The sequence below is a fragment of the Dasypus novemcinctus genome, chromosome 9 (genome assembly GCF_030445035.2).
Source record: "Dasypus novemcinctus isolate mDasNov1 chromosome 9, mDasNov1.1.hap2, whole genome shotgun sequence".
Classification (NCBI taxonomy): domain Eukaryota; kingdom Metazoa; phylum Chordata; class Mammalia; order Cingulata; family Dasypodidae; genus Dasypus; species Dasypus novemcinctus.
The window spans coordinates 68,926,467-68,953,455 of NC_080681.1; the positions used below are offsets into that span (position 1 = coordinate 68,926,467).

The window sequence follows — 26,989 nt, forward strand, 5'->3', positions numbered from 1 at the left end:
AAACAAAAAGCCTTCTATAAAGGCAACTGGAACATGAATTGTTTTGAGTTGTCAACTACTATGTGTGTTGTTTCTTCAGAAATTCAAAACTACACCATATAAAACCATTATAGCCTACCCAAACCTGAGAAATCTATTGTAATGGCCCATACATATCATTTATAAATCATTCAAGAATTAGACCTGCCACTTATAAATACTTGGAAGTTTGGAGTTATGGGATTTATTTAACAGGGACACAAGAAAGGAATAACTGATAATGGTTTTCAAACATTTAGGAGGTAGAGCATTTTCTAAATAACAAATCTTTTGACTCAGAGCAAGCCATCATTTTCAAAACATTAGTACATATCTTGAATGTCACTGAGATACATGTGAAAGGAACCACATTCATTAATTGAGAAAAAGATCACATTGCCTGATGTCTTGCAAAACACCAATATTTTGCAACTGCAACTAGACACAGTGACTTTATGCTACAGTAGCTTCGAAGATGGTTGCTATATTCTATTCTGCTTGAATTAAGGAGATTACCTAGTTGAGTATCAAATTCCAATGTCTTTTGGAAAAAAAGAGGGGGTGGGGGGGGAGCACCAAGATCCATTAAAATTTTTATCTTGATCAATTTTAAGTTAACTTATAAAGAACTTTCTTGCTCAAAAGCCTCGGCTTACAGTTTAGACCTGGGGTCGGTAAACAAGTTCTGTAAAAGCCAGACAGTTTGCCTTTTCAGGCCATATGGCCTTGCTGCAATTTTTCAACTCTGCTGCTGTAGCACAAAAGCAGCCATGGATAAGACATTAGCAAATGCATGACTATGTTCCAATAAAACTTTATTTTTAAAAAAAAAAAAGGCAGCAGGCCGGACTTGGCCTGTGGACCATAGTTTGCCAGCCCCTGGTCTAGACTCACATATTTCTGCTCCTTCTCCAAATACCTGCCATACTCTTGTCAGCCAAGTACCTGACAATGACTGCTCTGTCTACCCTTCTCTACCAAATCATATTCTTGTCCCTAACTGGCCTTTCTGCTGAAGTCTCACCTTTCTGAAGCCTTTCCAAAGCAACATGCTTCCCTTCCACACCTCCACTAACTCTCCACCAGAGTTCTTTGACTGTCCCTCTTCACCATTATTTATCAACCCTTGGTCTGTGCTGACTGTCCACACCCATGTCTGGGTAACACTCCAAGTTAGACATATGAGACAGAAGTAAATAAAGACCACAGGCTTTAGAGTCAGATATACATGGGTTTAAATTTCAGCTCTACCACTTGGCTGGACTTCAAGTTTCTGGGTTTCTCTACATCTCAGTTTTGTCATCTGTAAAATGGGGCTAAATAACACTTCATAATTTGTTGTGAGGATTAAATGAGACAAAGTATGTAAGGCATATAACATGGTCCCCGACTACATGGTTAAGGGTTCAAAAAATTGTTTATTTTATCTGTAGCATGATTATAGAGAGGTAGGAATGGGGATAGGAAACAGATAAAGGTAGAATTTGCTCCTGCGTGTGAGAACCTTTTCTGACGGCTGGAATATGCTGGGGGCAGGAGGTGGTGGAGTAAGAGGTAAACTGTTGTCAGCCTTTCTCTTGGACAGGTAAATATATAAATATCAGTAAAGTCCTATCAGTAGGGGTAAAACATGAGGGTTTTGAAAATAATTCTACAAACAACAAAACGCAAAGCCAAAGCAAGAGCAACAGCAGCAGCCTTGATCTATAGCAGTATATATTATGGATTCAATGATCTCTTTGAAGAACTAAGTCTCTTTGCTGCCCAAATGTATTACATATTTTAATGATTTATTTTTTAAAATTTATTTCTCTCCCCTTCCCCGCCTCCCCCCCCGCCCCAGCTGTCTGCTTTTTGTGTCCATTCGCTGTGTGTTCTTCCTGTGTCCGCTTGTATTCTTGTCACCGGCACCCAGAATCTGTGTCTCTTTTTGTTGTGTCATCTTGCTACGTCAGCTCGCCGTGTGTGTAGAGCCATTCTTGGGGAGACTGCACTTTTTTCGCGCTGGGTGGCTCTCCTTACAGGGCGCACTCCTTGCGCGTGGGGCTCCCCTACATGGGGGATGCACCTGTGTGGCATGGCACTCCTTGTGCACGTCAGCACTGCACGTGGGCCAGCTCATTACACGGGTCAGGAGGCCCTGGGTGTGAACCTTGGACCTCCCATGCCGCAGGTGGACATTCTATCCATTGGGCCAAATACACACCTTCCAAATATATTTTTAATCCCACCTGCTGTTAAATCTCAGACTCTCAGATTTAACCTAGACACCTATAGCCATGGGGCACTCTCCCTCTAGACTCTGTTTTTCACTTAGATGTATAACCCGTGCCCATCCCTTTTGATTGTCTATTCTGGCCTCCTCCTTGGTGGCCCTCCACGTGCTTACACTCCTCACTATCCAGCATGCTTCTGACCTAACCAGATTCTGAGCATGTTGCCCTCTCTCCTGGCCTCCCACAGCAGGGACACAATGGAAATCTCCATCATTTCCCTTGAAAAGTCCAAAGTGTTAGTTACTGGGAGTTATTTATCAGAGAACTAATACATGTTGAGTGCTAAAACATTTCCAGAATATCTAGGGTACTTTTTAGGAAATTTTTAGATAAAGGGACCTGCCTTTTAGTTTAGTTTCTGCCACTACCAGCTTATAAATATGGAAACTCTCTCTCTCATCTGGAGAATTAGGAGTTTGAAGTAAATCCTAATCACTGAAGCTCACCTAGCTTTAAATTCCAGTAGGTGTATGGAATTCAATTTCTGAGATTACATTTAAAAATAACTTAGTACCATGGATTCATAGTAATAAAACTGAAATCTAAAAAATCTGAATCCAGGGAACATTATGTGCCTTTTAAAATAAATTATTTTAAAAAATATTTCTGAGATATTTAGTTACAGGGTATATCTGTTCTGAGTCTCTAAGATACCTTGGCTTTGGGAAGGCTGTAACATTTAGAGTTCTAAAAAACCAGTCAAAACAATTGTTTTAAAAAATCACCACCACTGACTGGATGATTACAGAAGTTGACAGAAATGGGCAGGGAATCCTCTAGCAACCTGCTGGAAGCACATTAGAATTACAAATTGCAATCTTGCCAAAATAAATTTCAAACGCAAGAGGTGTTATAGCCACCCAGAGGATGAGCTGCTGGGACTTACACTGTTTGCAAGTCTTTCCCTACCTTAAAAAAGTAAAAAGATCCCCCCTCCCCACAAAGCAATTAAACAAACAAAACCCCATAACAAACATAAAACCATGGGTTGATCAGCATTTTTCCCTTCCATATGTCAAGTTTATATTATAGATTAAGCTCTTATTTCTAGAACAACGTGATTACTAAAGCACAGGTTACATTCCAAGTAGCCTCCTGAATTCAAAGTAGCTGCCTGAATTCACCTGATAGGCTTGAGGATTTATTTCCACTGTTGGTAGATTTCATGCAAGGGGAGGGAGCGTGAGAAGAATCAGTTCAGTGTTTGAAGTCAGGCAACCAAGTTTGGGTAAAACTAGCTCTGTGTCAGCTCTATGCTCCTCAGGTTCCTCTGCTGCAAAACGGAAATCATATATCTTTATGAGTTTTAGAGCTCAACTGCTCTGGGTTTGAAATCTAATGATGTCACTCACTTTGTATTACTCTAGGCAAACTTATTTAATATTTCTGAGACTGCATTTTCTTGCCTGTGAATTGGAAATAATAGCACCAATTTGAAATATTTTCCAAGGATTAGAATTAATATATGTAAGTGTCTAGTAGATTGTGAATACATTCATAAAACAAATATGTGTTGAGAATCTATCATGTGCCAGACAATATGCTCTGGGTTATTTATTATTCTTAGAATTGTTTTTAGAATATGTAATGACTAGGCCGATATGTCAATTCAGTCAGGTAATGGTGGCCAAGGACATTTGATGGACTTGAATCATCAGTGAGTTGATTGCATAGATGGTTGATTACATCTACAATAAACTAAAGAGATTGCCATCAGTAACAAGTGATGTCTTATCCAATCAGTTGACGACCTTAAAAGGGGAAGTGAATGTTGAAATCAGAGAGAGAACTCTCAGCTCCATTTCCAACAGCCAATATCTCCTGGAAGCTCACCAAGGACTTTCATCGGAGCCCCTGGTTTATAGTCTGCTCTGCAGAATTTGGATTTGTGCATCCCCATGGTTGCATAAGAGAATTTTATAAAATATTGTACTATTCACGACTATCTCCTGTTGGTTCTGTTTCCCTAGAGAATCCTGACTAATACAGAAGAAATTAAGCTATATGAAAAGTAGTCAGGGTCCTACAATGCAATGTAGCAACACTAGATAAATGGGAGCAAGGGTTGAATTATTTTCAAGTTACCATGGAAGTCCATGATATGGACTAATAGTCAAATTTCTAAGGCCTGAAATTTATTTGTGCTCTGAAAACTAATGGCAGGACCAAATGACTTGGCTAGGGAGCAACTGAGCCAAGTGCCAGGACTCCTGGCAGCTTCACTGTTATCTTTTGTATTGGAGAGCTCTTATTTTTGCCTGCCATGTAATCCTTCCCTCTTTCTTCTGGAAAAGGAACTCTTAATGTTTCTTTGGGAACATAAACCGTAGTCTGGGTCTATGTGGTTAGGGTGGATTTAGTTCTACCTTCTGGCTACATGGGTGGGGGGCATGTACTTTTATAAACAGAAAATTACCTTTATAAACAGAAAGACTGATTTCAAATTGCCAAGCAGAGCCATAAGCACTTGGTAGTAGGGCCTTTGCGAGATCTACAGTCAAAATACTGTTCTCTACCCTCTGGGATCGTTAAATCGGTGGGAATTAAGCCTGGAGCTGCTCGCACCATCTGTGTCACAATCTGAGGAGAGTCAGCCTAAGGCTGAAGCTCAGGCAGTCAAGAGCCAAGCTGCGAAAGATACAGATTGCTGAAGGTAACATTTGAGCACCTTGAGCCAGCTCTACCTGAAGTCATATACCCCTAGACTTTTCAGTTACATGTATCAATACATTATTTTCTTTTGGGTCAGTGGAAGGGTAGTTAAGCAATTTGGTTGGGTTTCTTTCACTTGAAAGACTCCTTATTAACATATCTTTCACTAATTATTGGGTATGCAACACTTCAAGTATTATGCTATTCAGGAGTCTGAGGATTCAGGAAGACCTCTAGAGATATCCCTCAGGGAAGTTAAAGGTTTCTAAATTCATATTGTATATCAATAGAAGGGACACATACAAACTAACACAAATAAATTCAAATCCCCATAAATACTTTAAATACCAGTGTTACAGGATCCCTCAGTCTTCTTTAATCCCTTCATCATTAAACTAATAATAGTAATAATTATTTGTTTAATGCCTGATGCTTCTGCTCTATCCTAAGGGTAGGAACCATGTCTAGTGTGTTCACTATGGCCTAGCACAGCGCTGGGCAGATAATAAATACTTGGTAATTATTTGTCAAATTGAATTTAATATAAAGAATTGCTGAGAGCTTAAAGAAACACAGATTTCCATTTTCTAGGAGAATTTAGATATCTTAGGAAGGCAAATGCAAAAGTGAAGGTTGAGAAAAAGTGTAGGACTACTGAGTTAGTGTCAAATATACCCAGTCCTCCCAGATTAGGTCCAATCACTCTAGTCTTGGCTTTACAGACTCCTAGAAACTAAAGATTCTTATCCTTTTAGCAAGATCCATGCCTGACTGAAGGCATGTCAAAGCAAAGTCTCTCCACCACAGCTAAGGGGCTACCAGTCATGGGAGAGAGGTCACTTACTCCACTGGGGAGCTTTCCCTGTTCTTCCCAGCATAACAAGAACGATGGGATGGGCTGTGTTTGTTCATTTCCCTAGAACACATTTCCTCTTCCAGGCATTTGTGGTTCTTCGCTGTGAGGAGAGGCACACACTTATTCTTGACCCACAAGTCTAGGCAGAGAGAAAGTACTGCAGGTGGGGAGTGAAGAATCAAGGAAGCGAGGATTATTTCAAGAGAACTCTATACAAAGAAAGTAAATAGGGATATGGGGACAGGGTGAGCTGGGGAGAGAATTAACATTTATTGGATACTTACTGCATACCAAGCCTTTACATATGTCAGTTCACTTCCTTCCCCTTTTAACACTTTAAAGTATTTTACAGATGGGAAAACAAAGGCTGGTAGCGGACAAGTCACTTGCACCAGCTTACACTCATCCAAAGTGTCTGGCCAGGATTTGAATTCTATTCTGGCTGATTCCAAAGACTATGCTCTTTTCCTCTTTTCACTATAGTCTGCAGCTTTCATTTCAATTATTTTTCAGAGGTCAAATGGTTTATTTCCTTTCAGAATTTTTTTTGTTCATGTGCCTTTTATTAATGTAATAGATCCTGGCAACTCTGATGGTCCTCACATGCGTTCTGCACACAAGAAAAAGGAACTATCTGGGAAAAAAGCAACCACCACTTAATAGGAAGAAATGGCAAACATAAATTTACTGGGGAAATAAACATTTTAAAAACATTCCATACATGTAGGTGATTAAATACATTAGTTTCAATAGTACAAAAGATGCAACAGTGGAATGACTGACTCTCAGCGATAGTGTAACCGCATTAATAGGACTGACAAGACCTTCCCTTTTCCAATATCAGAGCTTACCCTCCTTTTCCTACATGGACGATAAGCTGATACTACATAAACATTGTTAAAGCTACAGTTCCACGCTACAGTAATTCACTTACCTTTAACATGATTTATGGTTCTGTCAATTGGGGAGGTTGAAAACCCTGCACTGAAGCTTAAATGTAAGCTTCATATTTAAAGCAGCAATTGTGTGCATATGGGTGTGTATGTATCTATGACAGAAGAAAACATTCCAGATAAAGAGGCGATACAAGTTCAATCTTGAATTTTTTATTTCTCTCTTAGGAAAGAAAAATAAATAATTAATCTAAACATGGAATCCATATTAGATTAAGGAAGAACTGTTAGGGACATATCTCGTTATATGATTTATAGAACAAGTGATACCCAGAAATCTTATCAATAAAGAAATTTCTATAAATCTGCTCAGAACTACTGCCTTCACTATGCATCCATATGTGGGTTTATGTGTGAATTTGTGTGTGTGTGTAGTGTGTGTGTGAGAGAGAGAGAGAGAGAGAGAGAGAGATGTTAAAGCAGTAAGGAATTCCAAGGGAGAGCAGTCTCTCTTGTCAAGATGAGTTTAAATCTAGGTCCACTTGGTTAATTACCAGCTTCTTCTCTTTGGCACTTAACCTGGGGGCATTTTGCCTCTTTAAGAGATTAAGGACCCGAGTGGTCTTACTGCTCTAAACTGTCCTTCCTGGAACAACATATTAACATGAATCCACTGCAAAAGCAGAAGAACTCGCTTTAGAAGTTTGCTGCAGGGATGACAAATTAACCCAGCAGGACGTCCCACACATCTATCTCAGTACAAATTATTAGTGTAATAGAGCTTTTAGTTATGCATTTATCTAGTAATTATTGAACGGTTACACAAAACCAAGCTGAGCAGCCATGGCCCTTTATGAGGTTCGCTCGGTGGGTGGCCTTACAGTTAATTTAGGAGAGTTCTCCACTAAGCAGTTCACTTGCAGACAAATTAGCTAAACAGCCTTCTCCTTTAAATATTTTCCATGTCACAGTGAAACTCTTTACAATACAATAAAGGTACAGTTTTAATTACACGCTTCCTGACTTTTGTTTAGTTGTAGTTTTAAAACATTTGCAGGCACTCTTTTTTCCTTTGGTTGGGCAGTAATAGCTGGTTGTAAGTATCTGGCTAATGAATTTAATAATTTCCTGAACTGGGTCTTAAAGAGCCTTTGCTAAAAAGCTGTTTTTCCTCTTTACTATCCAGTTACTTCAAATCTCATCAACAATGTTTCCCATTAGACTGGGCACTGGCCCTTGAGCTAACCTTGACCCATACTCCCAAGTGCTCTATCTCCTCTTTTGAATGCTCCTCAAAGGTGGTACTTTTGTCAGGTCTATGATGTCTGCATTTGAAAATCAAACCTGGCAATTCTTATAGTAGAAAGACAATGTAGCATCTTCTCAAATGACATACTCCAATAATAAAGGAAGACCTTGTATCTGTTGGCAGATTACTTCAGCACCTTGTTAGCAACAGGTATTAATTGCTTCTCATTTTCCTGAGATCATTCAATTGCACTAAACCAGGAGAGACAAATTAGATTCAGTTCCACCAAGAGGGGCACCATCCTATTCTACAGCTAAATTAAAAGCATTCCTAAGGACAAGAAAACTTGTGGATATGATATAAGAAAGCTGAGCACACCTACCACTTGGAGGGGAGGGGTGCTATGTTTACGGTAGTACTGAAGCATCAGGGAACATTCCTTCCTGAGGGTCCTCGGTTTGGACATAAAACTTTACAATATTTACAATACACACAGAATGAAATGTATAATACACTACATGCAATACACAGAATATTACAAATATCCTCTTTTTAAAAAGGAGACCCAATCATTTTGAGCTTAGCATTTCTCTAAATGTCTATAAAGGTAGATGCTCTGAGTTAAAACCAAACAAATACATATGGAATACTTAAATATGCTCTGCACCCTAAGTGCTACCCAATACATATTTGTTCTGTTCTTCAAAATTATGATTATTACACATGGGGAATGGAAAGAACTTGCTATTATATTATTCTCGAACTTTTTCTCCATTTGCCTTCAATTAAATCTGTGAATTCATTCATTTATTCAACAAATATTTGTTGACTGTTTTCCTTACTAGACTAAGGGATTCAGGAATGAACAGTAGAGACTTGCTCCCTGCCTTAATATGTCTTGCCATTTGTAATGTCTGCTGACTTCATATTTTATATCCCCTGCCTTACTCCTCTGTCATTGTCTAAGTATATTATGAACCTACACTCCTCTGACCTTTCCTGGTGACCTCAACTTCCTGGAAGGTAATCTTGATTCTCATTATTTTCTGCGGTATATTTTTCTTGGCCAAACTGAGAGATACTGTTAACCTCAGATGTTTCATCAGTAAGAGCAGGATCCCTGTTTGGGCCTGGCATATCATGGACTTAGAGAGGTTTATAGAGCATATAAACTTCTGACTACCTCTCCAAACAGAAACCGGCATGGCTCTTTGAAAGCTGTGCAATAAATCTTTGGTTTATATGGCTATTGTTTCAGTATATCTTATGCATATTTCCAGAATCAGGGCAATTTTCCTTCCATACTCCTCTCATGTACTTTTTTTTTTTTTTTTGGACTAATAAAGAAGTGGGGGTTTAGCCTCATGTTCACATTTTGTATGTCTTAATTCCTCAGCACACACTTCCGTGGTAGCATGATTTGTTTGCTGTTGCTCTGTTTTGCATGCTTACAATGAGAAGGCAAACTGTTGGAGACGAGGGGTTAAGTCTTATTTTTTTTGCACTCCTACAGTGCCAAGTGCCACAGCAGTTCTCTTTCGGGGGGGGGGCTTTCCTTTCATCCTCTCTGCACCTCCTCTCTCAGTGATACAACTGCTGGTTTGCTTGTTCCAGCATCGACTAGTAGGTAGGTGCACTGAGAACATAACCCACGTTTCTCTCCTGCACTCTTTAGCAACCAGCAGAGCACTTTATAACTTGTAAGTGCTTAATAAGTATTGACAGAAAAATTAATGAGTCCTTAGAGGGTAATCAACTTGCTAATTTTAATATTTTAAAAAGTCAAATTTGTCTCAAAAATATTTTTTGGAGTGATATGTACCTAACAGAAATCTTGTGTTACCAGTAGCAAGGATTCATGGGCTAATAAAAAAGGTCAAATGATTCATTTATTAACTGTATTTAAAAGAAAAGATAGTGTGATAACACTGGTTATGTCATGCCTATCAAAAGATCTAAATGACTACGTTATGACTAATAAAAAATGTGAAAACAAACTAGTTGTTTAAATAAATGCCGTTTACTTCTCCCAGTGGTTGAGTAAAAGGTAGAAACTACTGATTTGGTGGAAAAGGCACTGAACTGGACACCTGATTTCTAGTCTCAACTCTATGCAGCTCAGATTTCTTGTCCATAAAATTACTGTGGAAAATGTTGCTCATTGCTAACCAGTATATTTCTCCCCTATTTGCCTAGTTGTAAATCCCTGATTTCATATAGAGTAGCAACATGCCAAGCTAAAAATCAGTATTTTTCAGCCTCCCTTGCAGCTAGAGGTGACTCTGTGACACAGGTCTGACCAATGAGACACCAACAGACGTTGCCAGGTGAGATTCTATAAAAGGGTGCAGACTGAGGCTTTGCTCTTGCGCTTTCCCTTCTTCCTGCTTGGAATGCAGATGTAAGGCAGGAATATAGCGGCTACACTGTGACCCTGAGGCTACAGCATGAGGATGAGAATGACCCACTCAGCATGGTCCCAAGGAGAAATCTGCGAATCCATGGAGCCACAATAACAGCCATAAATCACATACTTCTTTTTATGTAAGAAAAACATTCCTCTTAATTTTCTTAGTCAGGTTTTCTGATACTTGCAGCCAAAGACATCCTTGGCTGATATAAGGAACAAATTAGATCAGAAGATCCTCAGAGCACCTTACAATTCTAAATGAAGCTCAATAAATGCTTGTTTGCCAATTACTTTCAACATCTATTTCTGAATGTGTATATTGTAGGCTACATAGAGTTGCTTACTGCATAACATTAAATGAAGTATCATTTATTATCTTGTTGTTTTTGAAAGGCAAAGACTTCAGGAAGAAACATAAGTTTCAAAAAGACAAGCTTTAAAGAAACTCTAAAGGATCACAGCTGATTACTCCAAATAATTCTTGAAAGGAGTTAGAGCAAACTTTCAAATCAGAAACCATAAGGCAAACTTACAACTGTAGGAAGGACAGAAGGAAAAACAAAGTTTTTTTCCCCCAATTATCATGAATAAGATCGTCATGATCAAATACTTTATTGTGGTTGAAATTTTAAGTATTGGTAAAAGAAATCTTTAAAGCTTAATCTCTTAGCTTAAAGTGCACAGTAACTATAGTAATGTATAATAATGTACACATGCCTTTATGAAATTTTATTTTTTTTCCCCCAGGTCTTTCCAAAGGATTATATCCCCATTACCTAATTTTAACCACAGAGAAAGGTGACAAAGAATTATTCCCATGACAGAGATGGCCAAACTGAGGTCACAAGGTTAAGTTATTTATCAAAGCCACATAAGAAAGCCAATACTGGAAAGAAGTTGAGTTTTAAGAAACCACATTTCTCTACCTTTGTGATGTAAGTAGGGGAGTGGTTAGAACAGCCTAAACTGAGAAAATACGTAGTACTTTTTTTTAAAGATTTATTTTTTATTTATTTCTCTCCCCTTCCCTGCCCTCCCAACCCCACCCCCCTAGGTGTCTGCTCTCTTGAGTCATTCACTGTGTGTTCTTCTGTGTCCGCTTATATTCTTGTCAGCGGCACCAGGAATCTGTGTCTCTTTTTGTTGAGTCATCTTGCTGCATATGCTCTCCATGTGTGGGGTGTCACTCCTGGGTAGGCTGCACTTTTTAAAAAAAAAATTTATTTATTTCTCTTCCCTTCCCCCCTCTCCCCCCAGTTGTCTGCTCTCTGTGTCCATTCGCTGTGTGTGTTCTTCTGTATCCGCTTGTATCCCATCTGTGGCACTGGGAATCTGTGTCTCTTTTGGTTGCATCATCTTGCTGCATCAGCTCTCCGTGTGTGTGGCGCCACTCCTGGGCAGGCTGTGTTGTTTTTTTTTTTTCATGCTGGGTGGCTCTCCTTGCAGGGTGCACTCCTTGTGTATGGGGCTTCCCTATGTGGGGGACACCCCTGCATGGCATGGCACTCCTTGTTTACGTTAGCACTGTGTGTGGTGGGCCAGCTCATCACATGGGTCAGGAGGCCCTGGGTTTGAACCGTGGACCCCCCATGTGGTAGGCGGATGCTCTATCCATTGAGCCAAATCCACTTCCCCAGGCTGCCCTTTTTTCGCACTGGGTGGCTCTCCTTATGGGGCACACTCCTTGTGCGTGTGGCTCCCCTATGCGGGGAATACCCTTGTGTGGCATGGCACTCCTTGCGTGCATCAGCACTGTGCATGGACCAGCTCATCACACGGGTCAAGAGGCCCTGGGTTTGAACCCTGGGCTTGAACCCTGGGCCTCCCATGTGGTAGGCAGACGCTCTATCCATTGAGCCAAATCCACTTCCCAATACGTAGCTTTTAATAACAAAGTGTGCTTAGACACTTAGGCAAAATTTTCTTTTGGATAAAAGACATCGTCTTTCCCATACAGGGCATTCTGTCTAAAGAGGTACTGTGTGAACCAGCACACATGTATCAACCTTGTTTCTTCAGAAGCAATGAGAACCCATTGATTTCCCGGAGGAGATGAATGTCTTCTGTGTACATTCTTATGTAATATGATTCTTTTTATTCGTTAAACCAATATTTCAGCATATAACCTACTGTGTGAGGCACAATAAAGATACCAAATATGTAAGTTAGAGATCCTTTCTTCCTTTTGGATGTTTTAGTCTAGGTGGTAATGAGACACGTACAAAAATTTACAGAGCCAGACAAAGAGGATCAAGCAAAAGTGCAGACATTAAAGGTTATAGGAGCTTATGGAGTGTGGATCAGGATGGGTGGATCTGAGGAGGTTTCAAGTAGAAAGTAGTGCTTGAGTTGGATCTTGAAGATGGGTAAAATGTTAAAAGGAGAAGGCAATATGGACAGCATGAGATTTTCAAAGCCTGGTGAAAATAGATTTAATTTGTTTGCATGATCTGAGTGCATACTCTATCCCAGGCACTATGCTAATGACTAATTACATGATCTCATTTATTCCTTACTTAATAAAATTCTTTTGAAGTAGAGATTCTGATCTCCAATATATAGATGAGGAACCCATGGCTCAGAGAAGCAATGTAATGCATCAGATTCACCCAACTGGTAAAAAAAGGTGGAGACAGGATCCAAACACAGGTCCATGTAACCCCCAAGCTTTGGCACTTAACCACTATGGAATATTACCTCCCTTCGAGGCCCTATTTTTTGGCCTTGCTTTGCAATCTTCAAAGAGAGATTTCCTTTATAAAAGGTGGCCACCACATTTCCAAATACAGCTTTTGTTGCAGTTAAAAATAGAGCCATTAGTGGGGTGACCTTACTTTGCAGCTCTATTAAAATATGACTTCTGGCCTGGGCACTTATACTGGTGCTTGTCAACTCAAGGTATTCCCTGAGAAATTTCAGGAAGCAGCAGGAGTCTTGCACCGAGGGTTCTGAACAGAGGTGAATAAACCATGTGGCCTGAGCAAGAGCACAGGAAACAGCCTCGCCCCTCCCTGGAAACTGGAAAAGGACAAACTTTTCTCTGAGGCCCTTTTGAAGTTTGATTGTCTGTCTTCTCTAATTACCATTTGGGGTTGTGCTAACTCTACACAATCAAAGGAGCATCAGAGGCTGAATTCTCCTTTATGTACACATCCCACATTTATTTTTCACAGACTCCTTAAGTCGGACTCTCCCTCCTGAAATTTGGGCTCATCTTCCTAAAAAACACCAATTCTTAGTCTAGGATGTGATGTCATTCCAAGCAATAGCTTTCTAACTGGTTCAGAGAAGATTGAAAGAGAATACAGTGCCTGTAGCAAATACTTCTACAGATTGACAAGCTGAATAACAACCTTTTAAAAATGTCTTAGCCAAAAATGTCTTTATTTTAGCCTATCTCAACTCTATGATTCTTACCACAAAGATGCAACTGCAGAGTTTCATGTCAACTATTCCAGTTCCCTTCACCAGAGCACTAAGGGGCAGGGTACGATAAGGATGGGTACCTGAGTAGACTTTCCAGAAAGGAGAATCGAGGATGCTGGGAACCATCTTGAATTCTGGTGAAAACAAAGAATCTTTGATATTCCATAATCTTTTACTCAGCAGCTTTCTCTTTTCCTCATGAACAATCTTATGAATATGAATATGAACAGGAGATCAAAACTCACTGTACTGTAGTTTAAGGAGGTTCACTCTGGCTCAACCCAGGGTCGATCATTTTAGCAAACATGCTTAGGGGTCGAGCATGCATAAGCTCCCAATCACAGCACCCAAGAGTAAGTGCTAGAATAGTCATAATAATTCCTATGGTTTCTATTTTTCTAATTTCTAATTTTCTAATTTAATTCTTTTACATTAGGAATTTTACTATTTTCTTGTTTTATAAAAATAAACCTACAGTTCTGGATAAGACACAAAGTAGGTAGTCTTAATATTTATTGAATAATTAATACATGCATATTGTTTTGTGCTCTTCAAGGAGTCTCCACATGTATTATTTTATTGTAGTTTCTTTACAAGAATATGACTTTGAGAGGAAAGGTTAATTCAACAGCAGTATTGTCCCCCCAAACCCAGGAAGTAAATGGAATGGCTAAGAGGCAACTTGCCCAGCTCTGCTGATTGTTAGCATACTGTTCTTTCCATCCTGTATTATCTGCTACACATGAATATTTCCTTTGCTTAGAATGCCCTCCATTCATCTAAGTATCTTTTAAGATTTGACTTCAGTGTTAATAGCATATTCCATGTCATTTTCTGATTATTTTCTTGTGCATCTCTCTCCCACACTAAACTGTATGCTCTATGTGGACAGGAAACACTGAATCCCCTGTGTGTATAAAGTGACAAGCACTTAGTAAATCTTTGCTTAATGAATGAATGAACCTTCATGGTCCCCTCCACAGAGCTCCTGCAGGAATTTTTTGCTTTTACCATTCATTTGGCATTTGGAACATGCTAAACTGACCATTAAAGGGTGAGAAAAAACAGATGCCTGATCTACGGGATCATAACTCTGCTGACTGAAAGGGTTTCATATCTCTGATTCCTCACTACATTTTGGAGTCTCAATGAATGTTGACTATAGATATAATAGCATAATACTAGCCCACTTAAAGAGAGGTATCCTGAACGATATATTCACATGCAGGTTTTCAAGTAGAAAAAAAAAGCTTGTATGCATGTATATATGTGTGCGTGTGTGTATACATATATAGAGACATATAAACAATAAGCTTTGCTGATTATACCATATATACACATACACAAGTAAAAGGGATTTTGAGAAAGTTCAACCAATGAGCATAAGAAGTTTAAAGATACAGAAAGTAAGTTTTCATACTTGCTAACATGGAAATTGTTCCTCACAATAGTCAGAATACTAATTTTCTTAAATGTGATTTCCCCATGTGTGCACTGGATGGCCCTCTAAACTGCCATATTTCCCTGAGATGCACACAGAGTATTTATAAAAGGATTCAGATTTGTGGGGTTAACATTGAGATTAAGGCAAGAAATATCTGTTTCCCCAGACATAAATCAAAGTAGTCAAGTGACCATAACTTTCTAGTATGTTTTATGACACCAGCTGGTAGACCACAGACCTACCTAAACAAAAATCTGGTGGAAGAAAGCAAGCATGGTTACAATTATTCATATTTCTACTTTGGGAGTTTCATAAACAAACTAATAAATACTTTCATCTTGCAATAAGATCGAGTTAAGTGATTTGCTGACATTCTTGTGAGGTTTAAAGATTGTCTTTAATATGAAGTACAAATCATATTACTTGTGGACACATTTTAATAATAAACTTAAAAGCATATGAGACAAAAATAATGAAAACTTTGCAATGAAAACTAGACAAACTATCCACCACTTCAAAAGGAGTGTATGAAGACTAGTCATCAACACCTGAGGTAAACAACCTCCACACAAAATGTCATATTTTGAAATCAGGTTTCATGGAAAGAGAATCAGCAGGAAAAAGAGACTGATAAAAAGCTATTACTCAAAACCAGGTAACTGACCATATGGAGATGTACTCACCTAACACACACACATACACACACACACACATGCACTCTGTACAACTTGTGGGATGGATTTGATTTTGGTTCTATCTAAATCACCTCCCACCTCTTTGCCAAATCCTACTGACAAAGAAACAGGCCTGGTCCCTTTTTGTCCGAAAGAAGATCAAGGATTTGATGCTAACTCTTTTTGCTCCCTAAAATTCCAATGCTGTCCCAATGATAAGAAAATAGGAACACTCACTGCCTTCAGGAACATTCTGGAGGAATCTTCATTGTCTCTCATTTTGCTACTCTTGTCCCAAAGATAGGATTTAGGTAGGACCAAGGATCCCCAGGGAGTGGCTTACCTCTGGGTCCTGTAATGACAGGTCGGTGATGTTGTGTGAATGCAGTTCCCAGGGAGGAGGTCTGTGAAGGTGAGGGGCTGCTGAAACCAGACTTCTCCGACTTCTTCAGTGTGGTTGGAGATGGCATTCCTGACGGGAAGGATTGATTGATTAGTACATTTTAAATCACTAAACGGCAGCTTAGACATCGAAAAGATAAAACTTAATTAAAAAAAAAAAAAAGGAATCCACCTGTGACTAGAAAACTTATTTTTTAAATTGCTTTATATTTGTCATTGGAACAAACAGGTGACAAAAGGTCCTCTGGTAAGTCAGTCTAAAATCGACTTCAATTTGTTCTATTAAATCACAAATGATTTGTTATTCTTTCATTACCTACAGCCCAACTCCTCCAGTGTTCCTGCAGTAGTTATACAAGCCTATGATGTCTGGGACCCTTTGAAAAGGCATGAAGACCTCGGGTGCAATCATTTTCTCCTGCCAGTTACCTGAGTTCAGCACCAAGACATTTTCTTCACATTTTAAACAGTTACCTAGTATAACATTAAAAAAAAAAAAGCAATAATGGTAACTTAGCTGTTTATTCAATGTATTATTTTAATTTAAAAAAAAAAGACAAAAGGAAAAATATGGTAAAAGCAATGAAAATAATACTATAGAAGAGTAATGGCATGGAAGGATATTTATAATACAACATTAAGTGAAAAAGAGCAATTACAAAATAGGATGTTACACTATGATGCCATTAAAAAATGTACTTCTATACATAGTGAAAAAACCTTAAGGAAATATGTCTTAACTATTAACAGTAGTTCCCTCTGTGTATTAGGTTTTGGTTGATTTTCATTGTCTTCTTTCTTCTTACTTATATTTCCTAGGATGAATATGCACTGTTTTTATGTTAGGATAAAACGATAAGAGCTTGCTTTGAAAAACAGTATTTTTACTATAATGTCAAAGGCTTTCACAGCATTTCCAGTACTGGAATGCTTTGGGAAGAAAATAATGAGAATATGGTTGTAGTTAATGGATTTGTAATGATCTCAGAAACCATGCTGACATACACAATTGGAAGCATCTATCTGTTTAGTATGGTGCCAATTAAAAAACAGTGACAATTTTGGTATAAAAAAAACTTTGGTTTTGATATCACATGACAAATTTGGGTTCTCAAACATACAGCACAAAATTTATATGTATTGATATCAAAAGAACCAAGTCTCATTTACTTGTAATGTCTACCTATGTTGTGTTCTGCCTCTGACTGGAGAATTATTTGGGTGAACAGGAAAACTAAGTAATAAAAATTATAATGATGTTAGCATATAATTGTTATTGAGTAGTTGTTATGTGCCATGCACTGTGCCAACAACTGGCCTATGTATAAACATGGCATTATCTCCTATCACAGATTTTCTAAGCAGAATTCTAACAGCCTAAATTTGGAGTGTTACTACAGATTCTATAAGAGCAGAGAGAATATCTGGCTTGTTCCCCAACTCCTCTATATGCAGCAAGTGCCCACAAAAGATATCGAAACTACTTGTACAGGTGTCAGCTTTATCTGTGGTTTTACTAACGGATGCTTGGACATAGCAGCCTGGCAGGTTTTGACCCCAAGAAAGAAAGAGATTACAAATTGCTAAGTACTTATGTACAATATGAAATGGTATGTGATTTCATACTAACTTGTCAAATCTGGAACAATTCCATTCTAGATCAATATTTATATGATTTGATTTAAAAAACAAAGCCAATAAGTCAAGTGACTTTAGGTTTATTTCTTGAATCAGTAACCAAAGTCATATTATAGCACATTTGTGCCCAGTGAGTTTGCCAAAGATAATTACCTACCTATGGTAGTCAAGTTTAATTTTAAGAAGGAGAGGATTGTAAATAATAAAACTAAAGGAAAGGAATAAAAAGCAACCACGATATACACAAATCTCCAAATTCATTCAAACCATTGTTGTGCAAACTAATTTTTAGGCTGCCAACCAGTCCACTGATTTAAATTCAGTCAAATGCCTGAATTAAGTGTCATGAAACAGAAATAGAATAGGAAATGAAAACATCAACACTTTTAATATGGTGGAATTGTTTTCAGAAAATATAATCACTGGTGAAATCCAGCATTGAACCAATCTTGTTAAAGAAAGCAAATGGTTGTATACAAGGAAAAGGTATCACTTTGAAAAGTTCATGTTTTCCAGTCTATGCCATTTTAAATATTGCAGAAATGCTGACATGATTTAAATCTACTATTTGCCCTTTAAAAAGGAAGGGAACTATAAGTAAAATTTAGGCAATGGCACATATCAAGAATGATCATTGGTAACTGCGTTCAAAAGCAGTAAAACTGTGTTAAAACTCTTTGAAAGGGTTAAAAGGGGAAGAAACATTGCGCATACAAGAACAAGCTGAACTCCAAATAGTCTTCTAAATTTATCACAGTCAAATAATATGGACTCTAAGGCTGTCATGAAACTCAAAATTACTCTGTTTTCAATTTTTAAAGACTTGTGTTGAGCACATTTCCTTATTATACACTTTAATATTTTCTCTGTATGCATAATGTATGTTTTGGTTAATTCGCTTTGTATACTTAACTGACCAGAAGAAATTTCAAAATGCTAGTAAACTGCTTTATGTTAAAAACTAGAGAACATTAATCTTGGTTTTTATTTTTTAAATCAAATTTTGTTTCTGTACATTACTTTAAAAATAAACTCCTTGTTAAATTTTTTTTTTTACCAATTAGCTATGCACAACTGTTACACAATTACTGTTGCAGAGGAATGACTGATTAGATTTTTCCTAATGGCTCATAATTTGAATTTCATTGTTTTTAAGAAGTATCAGGTTTTGTTATTTTTAAAGACTAAAGACAAGTAATGTTAATCTTCTTTTTCCTGGTGCAATCAGGAAATACTGACTTCAAATTAAAAGTAAGATTTTTAAAAAGTAAAGAATTTTATAGAACAAGAAGTCTAGAATAATGTTTTGTTAATTTCATCTTCTTGATTGCCATTAAAAATACAAATCTTAAATAGAATAGGAGGTGGATTTCTAGAAGCATTTTCGTTTGTCATTTGTTTTCTAAACATTCAGAACTTCTGAATTTCCCTGCACTTCGCCATTTTCTAAGCTACCTGAGTTATTCCAAATTGTGCGCAGTGGATGTTATGGATTGAATTGTGGGCAAAGAGATATGTTCAAGTCCTAACCTCTGGCCGTGTGAAATGTGATCCTATTGGAAATAGGTTCACTGCAGATGATATTAGTTAAGATTATGCCAAACTGGATTAGGGGTGAGTCCTAATGGAATATGACTGCTGTCCTCATAAGGAGAGGAAATACGGACAGAGAAAGACAGAGAAGACAGCCATGTGACGGAAGCAGAGATTGAGTTATGCACAGGCCAAAGAACGCCATGGGTTGCTGTCAAGCCACTGCCAGAACCCTGCAGTCATCAGGTGAAGCGTGGTCCTGCTGACACCTTGATTCAGACTTCCACCCTCCAGATTGTGAGAAATAGTTTTCTATTGTTTCAAGCTACCCAGTTAAGGCAAACAGAGATGAAAGTCTAGTCCTTGGGTGAATCTGATCCCTGGAGGCACTTAGGAGTGTGCAGCCCAACAGGAAAACCTGGAAAGTACCAGTCGAAGATAGTATTCACAAAGATTCTTTTAGATTCATCTTAACATTTTTGGCAGTTCGATTTCTAAGATAGCCTCCCAGATTCCCAGCGCCTGGTGCCCTGCCTCATTTTATATCCTTTGCTTGAAGGTGGGTGACACATGTGAATATGATGGATACCACCCCTGTGAGTAGGTTATGTTATATTGCAAAGGTGAAGAGATTTTTCACAGATGTAATTATAGTCTCTAATGAGTTGACTTTGAGTTAGGCAAAAGGAAGATTATCCTGGGTGGGCCTGATCTAATCAAGTGAGCCCTTTAAAAGAGGGTCTGGAGGTCAGAGAGATTCACCTGCTGGCTTAGAAAAAGTAAGCAGCAATGTTGTGAGAGGACCATGTGGCATGAAACTGTGAACACAGCCTCTGGCTGAGAGCCAGCAAGAAAACTGGGGACCTCAGTCTTAACGCCACAGGAACTGAATTCTGCCAACAATTACAAGAGCTTGGAAGAGCACTCTGAGCTCCAGAAGGAAACACAGCCCAGTTGACACTTTGATTGAAGCCTTGTGATACCCTGAGCAGAGGACCCAGATAAGCCATGCAGAATCCTGACCCACGGAAACTGTGAGATAATAAATACATGTTGTTTTAACTGTTGAGTAATTTGTGGTAATTTGTTATGCAGCCGTGGAAAAGGTATATAATATTCAAATATGACTAATAGGAATGCTAGGAAATGTGTACTAAAGATGCCTAGTGTATACTAATTGCTCTCTAGAATTCAGAAGTTTCAGTTATTTTTAGCTAGTCCAGCCTAGGTTGTGAGGTTCCCACTAGCCTACATTCCTCCAGAGAAAATGATAAGACATCTTCTTAGGAAAGGTTTTAATAAACGGCTATTTTAGAAGATCATAAACACTTTCAAAATATGTCTGGTTTCTCAAATCCTTCAAGAAACCTCAATAACAAAAATAAAATGGAATGCCATGAAAAAATTCAAAAATCATACTCATGGTCTCCTATAAAAACTCAAGGTTTGGTTTAGGTAACCCAGTATTACAGAAATTAAACCCAATAGTATAAAAGGTAAAAAAGAGAAACAGGAAAAATAATTTCAACTTCCTCCCCTAAATTAGAAAATTTACCAAACACTCTGACCAAGAATTCAATGACAATGCTGAAGGATATCCTAGAGTAAAGAAGAAGATAGTACAATGCTGTTCTTTGCTTGAGAAAGCATCTTAAAGGGGATACTTTCAGAAGTCTAGGAATTATACTATTAACAAGAAGGGGGGGAGAAAGGAAGGACCAAAATAAAATATAATCATTCGATGACAATGGAATATGCTGTATTTTAAAAAAAGGAAACCTGCAAAAAGTCTAACTTTGTTAGAGGACTTATTAAAATATCTATTCCCCCATGAAAATTATCCCTGGTAAGTGTTGTTCAGGACCATGGAACCTTATCTTGTCTGTTGAAGGAGTCTGGGGGATGCAATTCAAGTTGTCAGAGAAGATTTAACTGGTATATGTTTCCTTCTTCAAAGTGTCAAAGCCAAGAACAGAAAGTTTAGTTTCTATAACATTCATTTATAGTCACAATCTGTTTGGGAGAAATTCTAAAAACAAGCAACCTCTACACTTTATTTTTAAAATCTAATATATAACCAGGTTGCAGAGGACCACAAAATGTTGTAACTATGGTTGTTCCTATTTGACTTTTGGACATTCTCCTGTCGTCATCACCTAATTTTCAGTGACTTATCTTTACTACCATTATTACCAGAATAACTATTATACTGACCCTAAAAGCTCCTGGAAGCCTTTATCTATCCAGTAGCCTCAAGAGAGCCCAAAGGAAGCTAAAGAGAGAATCATCAAACCTGTACATATTGATCCTTTCCAGAAAGCAGACTGAAAAATATTAACAGCTGCAAATTACGGAGTACCCACTATGTGTCATGCATTTGCAAGTATCTCAAATCCTCATATTATCCTCTCAGATACATAGGTATTATTGTATAAAACAGTACATTCCTTCCTGTAGTTTCTGTAGTATATAATAAAAACCATGCCCTATATAAGCCAATAAAGTATATTTATAATTGAAGTTTCTAATTTGGTTATACAAAGAAAATAATCAAAGAATGGCTGTATCAGCTAAAAAGAACATGTAAAAAATAAAATAACTCTGAAGTATACTAAGAATCATCTTATTTTACTTGCTTTTCTTGGCTTTAGTAGGGATCAAACTGAATGCATTCTCAGAGATTCCAACATAGAACCTCCAAGAAATAAACCTACAAGATAAAGAAGATAATGACTCAAGATGTTGAACTGTGAAACAGTATATGCACAGTTAATATTTATAACAGACCTCTTGCCTATTCAGTCAGTTGCTTCTTCTATAAAGTCTCCTGAAAACCACAATATATCTCTATTGACAACCAAAGAGGACACAAACTCTTCTTTTGAGGCTCTCCTAATAAAGCTTACAGTATATTATAAGGCAGTAACACCTCTCTTAATCCAAGGCCATACTCTAGCACACACAATTTAGAATTCGAGTAGTCTTGAAATGAAGGAGGGTCTCTAAGCTAATAAAGTCCGTGTCAAGTAGTTATTCAACTAACTTGAACCATTTAACTCAGAAACTGAGGTTTTGTTGAAAGCAAGAATTTTTTTTTTTAATGGAGATATCTGTGGTGGATGAATCTGAATGCTACTGAGAGGTCAAGTATTATGAGGATAGAATAGTGTCCACTGCATTTGGCAGCATGGATATTTCTGGTGATCTTGAAAAAGGAGTTCCGTGAGAGTGAGGCATATGGAAGACATGCTAGAATGGTTTACAAAGACTACTGGGAAGTGAAGAAGAGAAAAAAAAGTAGAGGGAATAGAAAAATGGGGTGGTGACTACAGGCAGATGGTGGGAAGCAAGGGAGAAGTTTCTAAGGATGGGAGACAACTAAACATGCATGTATCTTGATGGGAATGGTCCAGCAGATGGGAAAAAAGTAGTGACTCAGAAGAGAAAGGATAATTGTAGGAGAAAAGTCCCTAAGAGTTGAGAGGACACACAACTAGTAAGTGTAGGAGCCAAAGCCCTTGCTCCTTCCACTGTATCAAACTACTGAGGTATTTATTTCTGAAAGAAAAAAAAAACCAATTAAACTTAATCATATTGATACAAACCAATCTTGATCTGGTTTAAAACCAAGTTTATTAGTGATACTTAGAAACACTTTTCTTCCTGCAAACTTTCTAAGACTAAATGGCATGCTTAATGCTACTGTGAATATTCTCTTTGCATCTGGGCATTCCAATTTGCCTACATCTCCAGGTCTGATTATGGGGAATAGATTTACTCCCATCGTGCCTGTCAGTCACGCTAATGGTGTCAGCATAAATGTCAATGACATCGTCTAGCACAGGATGAAGGTGGAGTACCAGTACCATATTTTCGCGAGTCATCTACCAACAGCAGATTTATGTTCAGGCTCATTTCTTCTAGATGCAGTTAGGCTGCATTCTGTAAGAAGTTCCCACAGGCAAGAACAGGTCCTCTCTGAGACCATTTCAGTTGTGCCTTGTGGTTAGATCATCTCTGACCAGGATGCTAAATAAAGGCTGTGATTGGATGGATTATTCCTACAGTTAAGGGTCCATTCTGTTCCTATGGGATATGAAGAAGGTAGCTGATGATACAGCTCCCATCAGATTTGGGCCCTAATGATAAAGTCCATTAGGGTTCATTCTAATATAATTTATTACGATTAACACGCTCAACAATAAAAAGGTAAAACAGACTATTTTGGCTTTTAACCTTTGCCAGTGAATAAAAAGCTTTTAAAATCATTTTTATGATGGAGAGAATAAAATGAAGGTTCATACAGTTTCTGAGGTATTATCCTCCTTAGTCTTATATGTAACCATTTAAAATGAGCGAAAAAGAAAACCGCCCCACCCTGCAAAGAATTACCACATCATAAAGAACTTCAGGTTACCTAAAAGGCTTGGTGACACAGTGAATTCTTCAATTTTATTAAAAACGGGAATACGGAGTAAAAATTATATGGATTATTCAGGAGGAAAGAAATGATGAGTTCTCTAATGTATTCCAAATGTCAATTTGTGAGCAAAATTTACAGAGTGAGTAAAGGATACAAGAAAAATGTCACATGAAAATCTTGTTTCTGTGACAAAAATAGTCTCTTGACTCTTTAAGGGATTTTCTCTTTTTTCAGGGTAAATACAAACACCCCAGTGTCAGAACTGAAATTGTTCAAAAATTGCATTACATGCTCCAGATACTACCCATCTCATCTGTTCCTTACCCATTCCACCACCACCCCCATGTGTTAAAGGAAGGACTTCTTTTTAACTCAACATAAGCAATCACATACATTCACAGAAGAACTGAAGATAAAGAAGAAATTACTGACAAAATCAAATAATTTTCTTTGTGTAAAAAATATAGTTTTATTCATTCTGCCTAGATATCCAGCTGAAAAGTAAAAATCTCAGTCATACATAATGCTCGATTTATATCTGCTCTCTCCAATATGGTAGCCACTAGCTAAATATGGCTACTTTGGCTTAAATTGATTAAAATTAAATAAATTTTAAAATTTAATTGCTCAGTTGCAGAGCCACATTTCAAATGCTAAATCGCTTTGTTCCCACATGTGGCTAGTGGCAATACTGGACAACACAAACACATAATATTTCCATCATGGCCCAAAAGTTCTAACGGACAGCTCTGGTCTACATGATACCAAAACCCATTTTACTTTTTTGGTTCTGCTGTCCAACAGTAGGTAAACCTTACTTTTGTATTTTTTTTCCTGAATGCTTAACTCTGTTTTAAATTTCAAAAGCAACACATATGTACTATAATACAGAACTGTATAAAGGGGGAAAAATGAAAAGTCCTTTCCTCCTCATCTCTAACAGCCTAGGAGGAACCAGTGCTCAAGCTTGATACTTTCCAAGATACTTTTCTCTGCATGTAATATTAGTCTTTTTTTAAAAAAATTTATCCCCCCCCCTGCCCCCCGCGCTGTCTGCTCTCTATATCCATTCGTTGTGCGTTCTTCTGTGTCTGTCTGTCTTCTCTTTAGGCAGCACCAGCAACCAATTCTAAGAAATTCCGGAGTCGGAGAGAGGTGCTCAATCTCTTAAGCAAACTCACGTCCCTGGCCTGCTGTGTTTCTTATTGTCTCTCCTCTATGTCTCTTTTTGTTGCGTCATCTTGCTGTGCCAACTCTCCACTTGGGCCAACCTGCTGCGTGGGCCAGCACTCCACATGGGCCAATTCTCTGCTCAGGCCACCTTGCCGTGGGGGCCAGCATGCCTTCACCAAGAGGCCCCAGGAATCAAACCCTGGACATCCCATATGGTAGATGGGAGCCCAGTCACTTGAGCCACGTCTGCTTCCCATAATATTAGTCTTGATGATATGAAGTTCATTGTTTATTAAAATATGTTCACTTCTGTCTGATAAAACATAACTGAAAGCTTGGAGCTTAAGGGTCCTACCAGTAAGATTTGAGAGAGATGTGTAGTCTGTGATATTCCATGCTTTGGATACACCTCTCTGAGAGAGAGTATTGGGGCTCTATTATTTCTAATGTTTTTTGGATATAAGCTGAGCACCCATTTCTCTATTTAAAGTAAAAATTTGAAACTGATTGAAACATTTCATGGGGGAACAAGAAATACAATTTTAGGCCTCTCCGAATAGCTTGAACTGTGAAATCAAGTAATGAATACTAAGAAAAGGTTCTGTCAGCTAGAATCTAAGCTTAGTGGAGTCAGCATTTTCTCGCTAAACCTTATTATGGCAAAGCATTTGATATTTCATCTCTGCACTCTGTTCATTCCCACAAATAAACTACTTTGACCTCCACCTGTTACTTAGTGAAATCTGACTGCCATTCTTTAATAACCCTATTCTTTGCCTTCAAAGGCCCTTGAGTCACTGAGAAAGTGGAAAGATAGAGTTGTGCAATGAACTGAGCTGATATCACTTTATAACTATTCAGTAGTTCATAGTCCAAGCTAGAAGCTACATAGCAAAAGAAGATGAAACTATTTTTAAGCAATGCCTGCAGATGCTGGAAGGGGGCAACACATTTCATTTTTAAGATGAAATTTTTCACCGAAAGAGATTCTCTCTTGAGTTCTTACTTAATGCAAAAAAAATTCTGGCTCATTTCTTATAAGAAAACCTCTCTGAAAAAGTCATGTCGCATTTTAGATATATCAGCTACAAGGTCACTTCAAAGCTTAAAAATATGCCAAAACAAAATGAATCATTAACATCAAATGCAGCTTTGTGGATGCAAACAGACCACACTATAAACAAACAAACAAAAAATAAAAGGAAAAATAACCATATGTAATTTTTTAAGATTTATTTATTCATTCCCTTGCCCACCCCATGCCTGCTGCTTGCACACAATGTCTGCTGTGTCCATTTGCTGTGCCTTCTTCTGCATCTGTTTGCCTTCTTTTCTTGTCTTCACTTTAGGAGGCACCAGGAACTGATCCCAGGATCTTCCGATTTGGGAGAGAGACATCAATTGCCTGAGCCACCTTAGCTCCCTGGTTTGTTGTGCCTCTCATAGTCTCTCCTCTGTCTTTTTGTTGTGTCATCTTGTTGTACAAGTTTTCCATGCCACACGGACCAGCCAGCTCTCTGTGCCACACAGTCCAACTTGCTTTTCACCAGGAGGTCCCAGGTATCGAACCCGGGACCCTTCATATAGTAGACAGGAGCCCAATAGCTTGAGCCACATCTGCTTCCCCCATACATACTTCCGTATACACACTACACAAGTCATTTTCTGAAGCTCTGGCAAAATAGGTATTTTTTTAAAAAATGACACATCGGAAAAGATATTCTGTGTAAAGTTGGAATTCTGACTAATGCTACATTCAACAGAAGAGATGGTGTCTGTCTAATTAAGTTAAATACTTATCTGAGGGGGGTTACAGGGTGTTCTGCTCAGTGTCACTCTTTGTGACAATGTAATGATAGATTTGTTACTTATAAAAACCATGATGTTTCCTTAACTGTCATCATATCTTAGAAATATTTTAT

At 38.1% G+C, this 26,989-nt stretch overlaps 1 protein-coding gene across 10 annotated transcripts in view; it reads right to left on the bottom strand.

Moving 5' to 3' along the window:
* NFIA (nuclear factor I A) overlaps nt 1-26,989 on the bottom strand; it is a 530,380-nt gene that overhangs the window by 64,324 nt on the left and 439,067 nt on the right. For all 10 annotated transcript variants that reach the window (XM_058303489.2, XM_058303492.2, XM_058303488.2 and 7 more), the window contains one exon: nt 16,242-16,370. In XM_058303489.2, the coding sequence (XP_058159472.1) occupies nt 16,242-16,370 (129 nt within the window). The remainder of the gene's footprint in view (nt 1-16,241; nt 16,371-26,989) is intronic.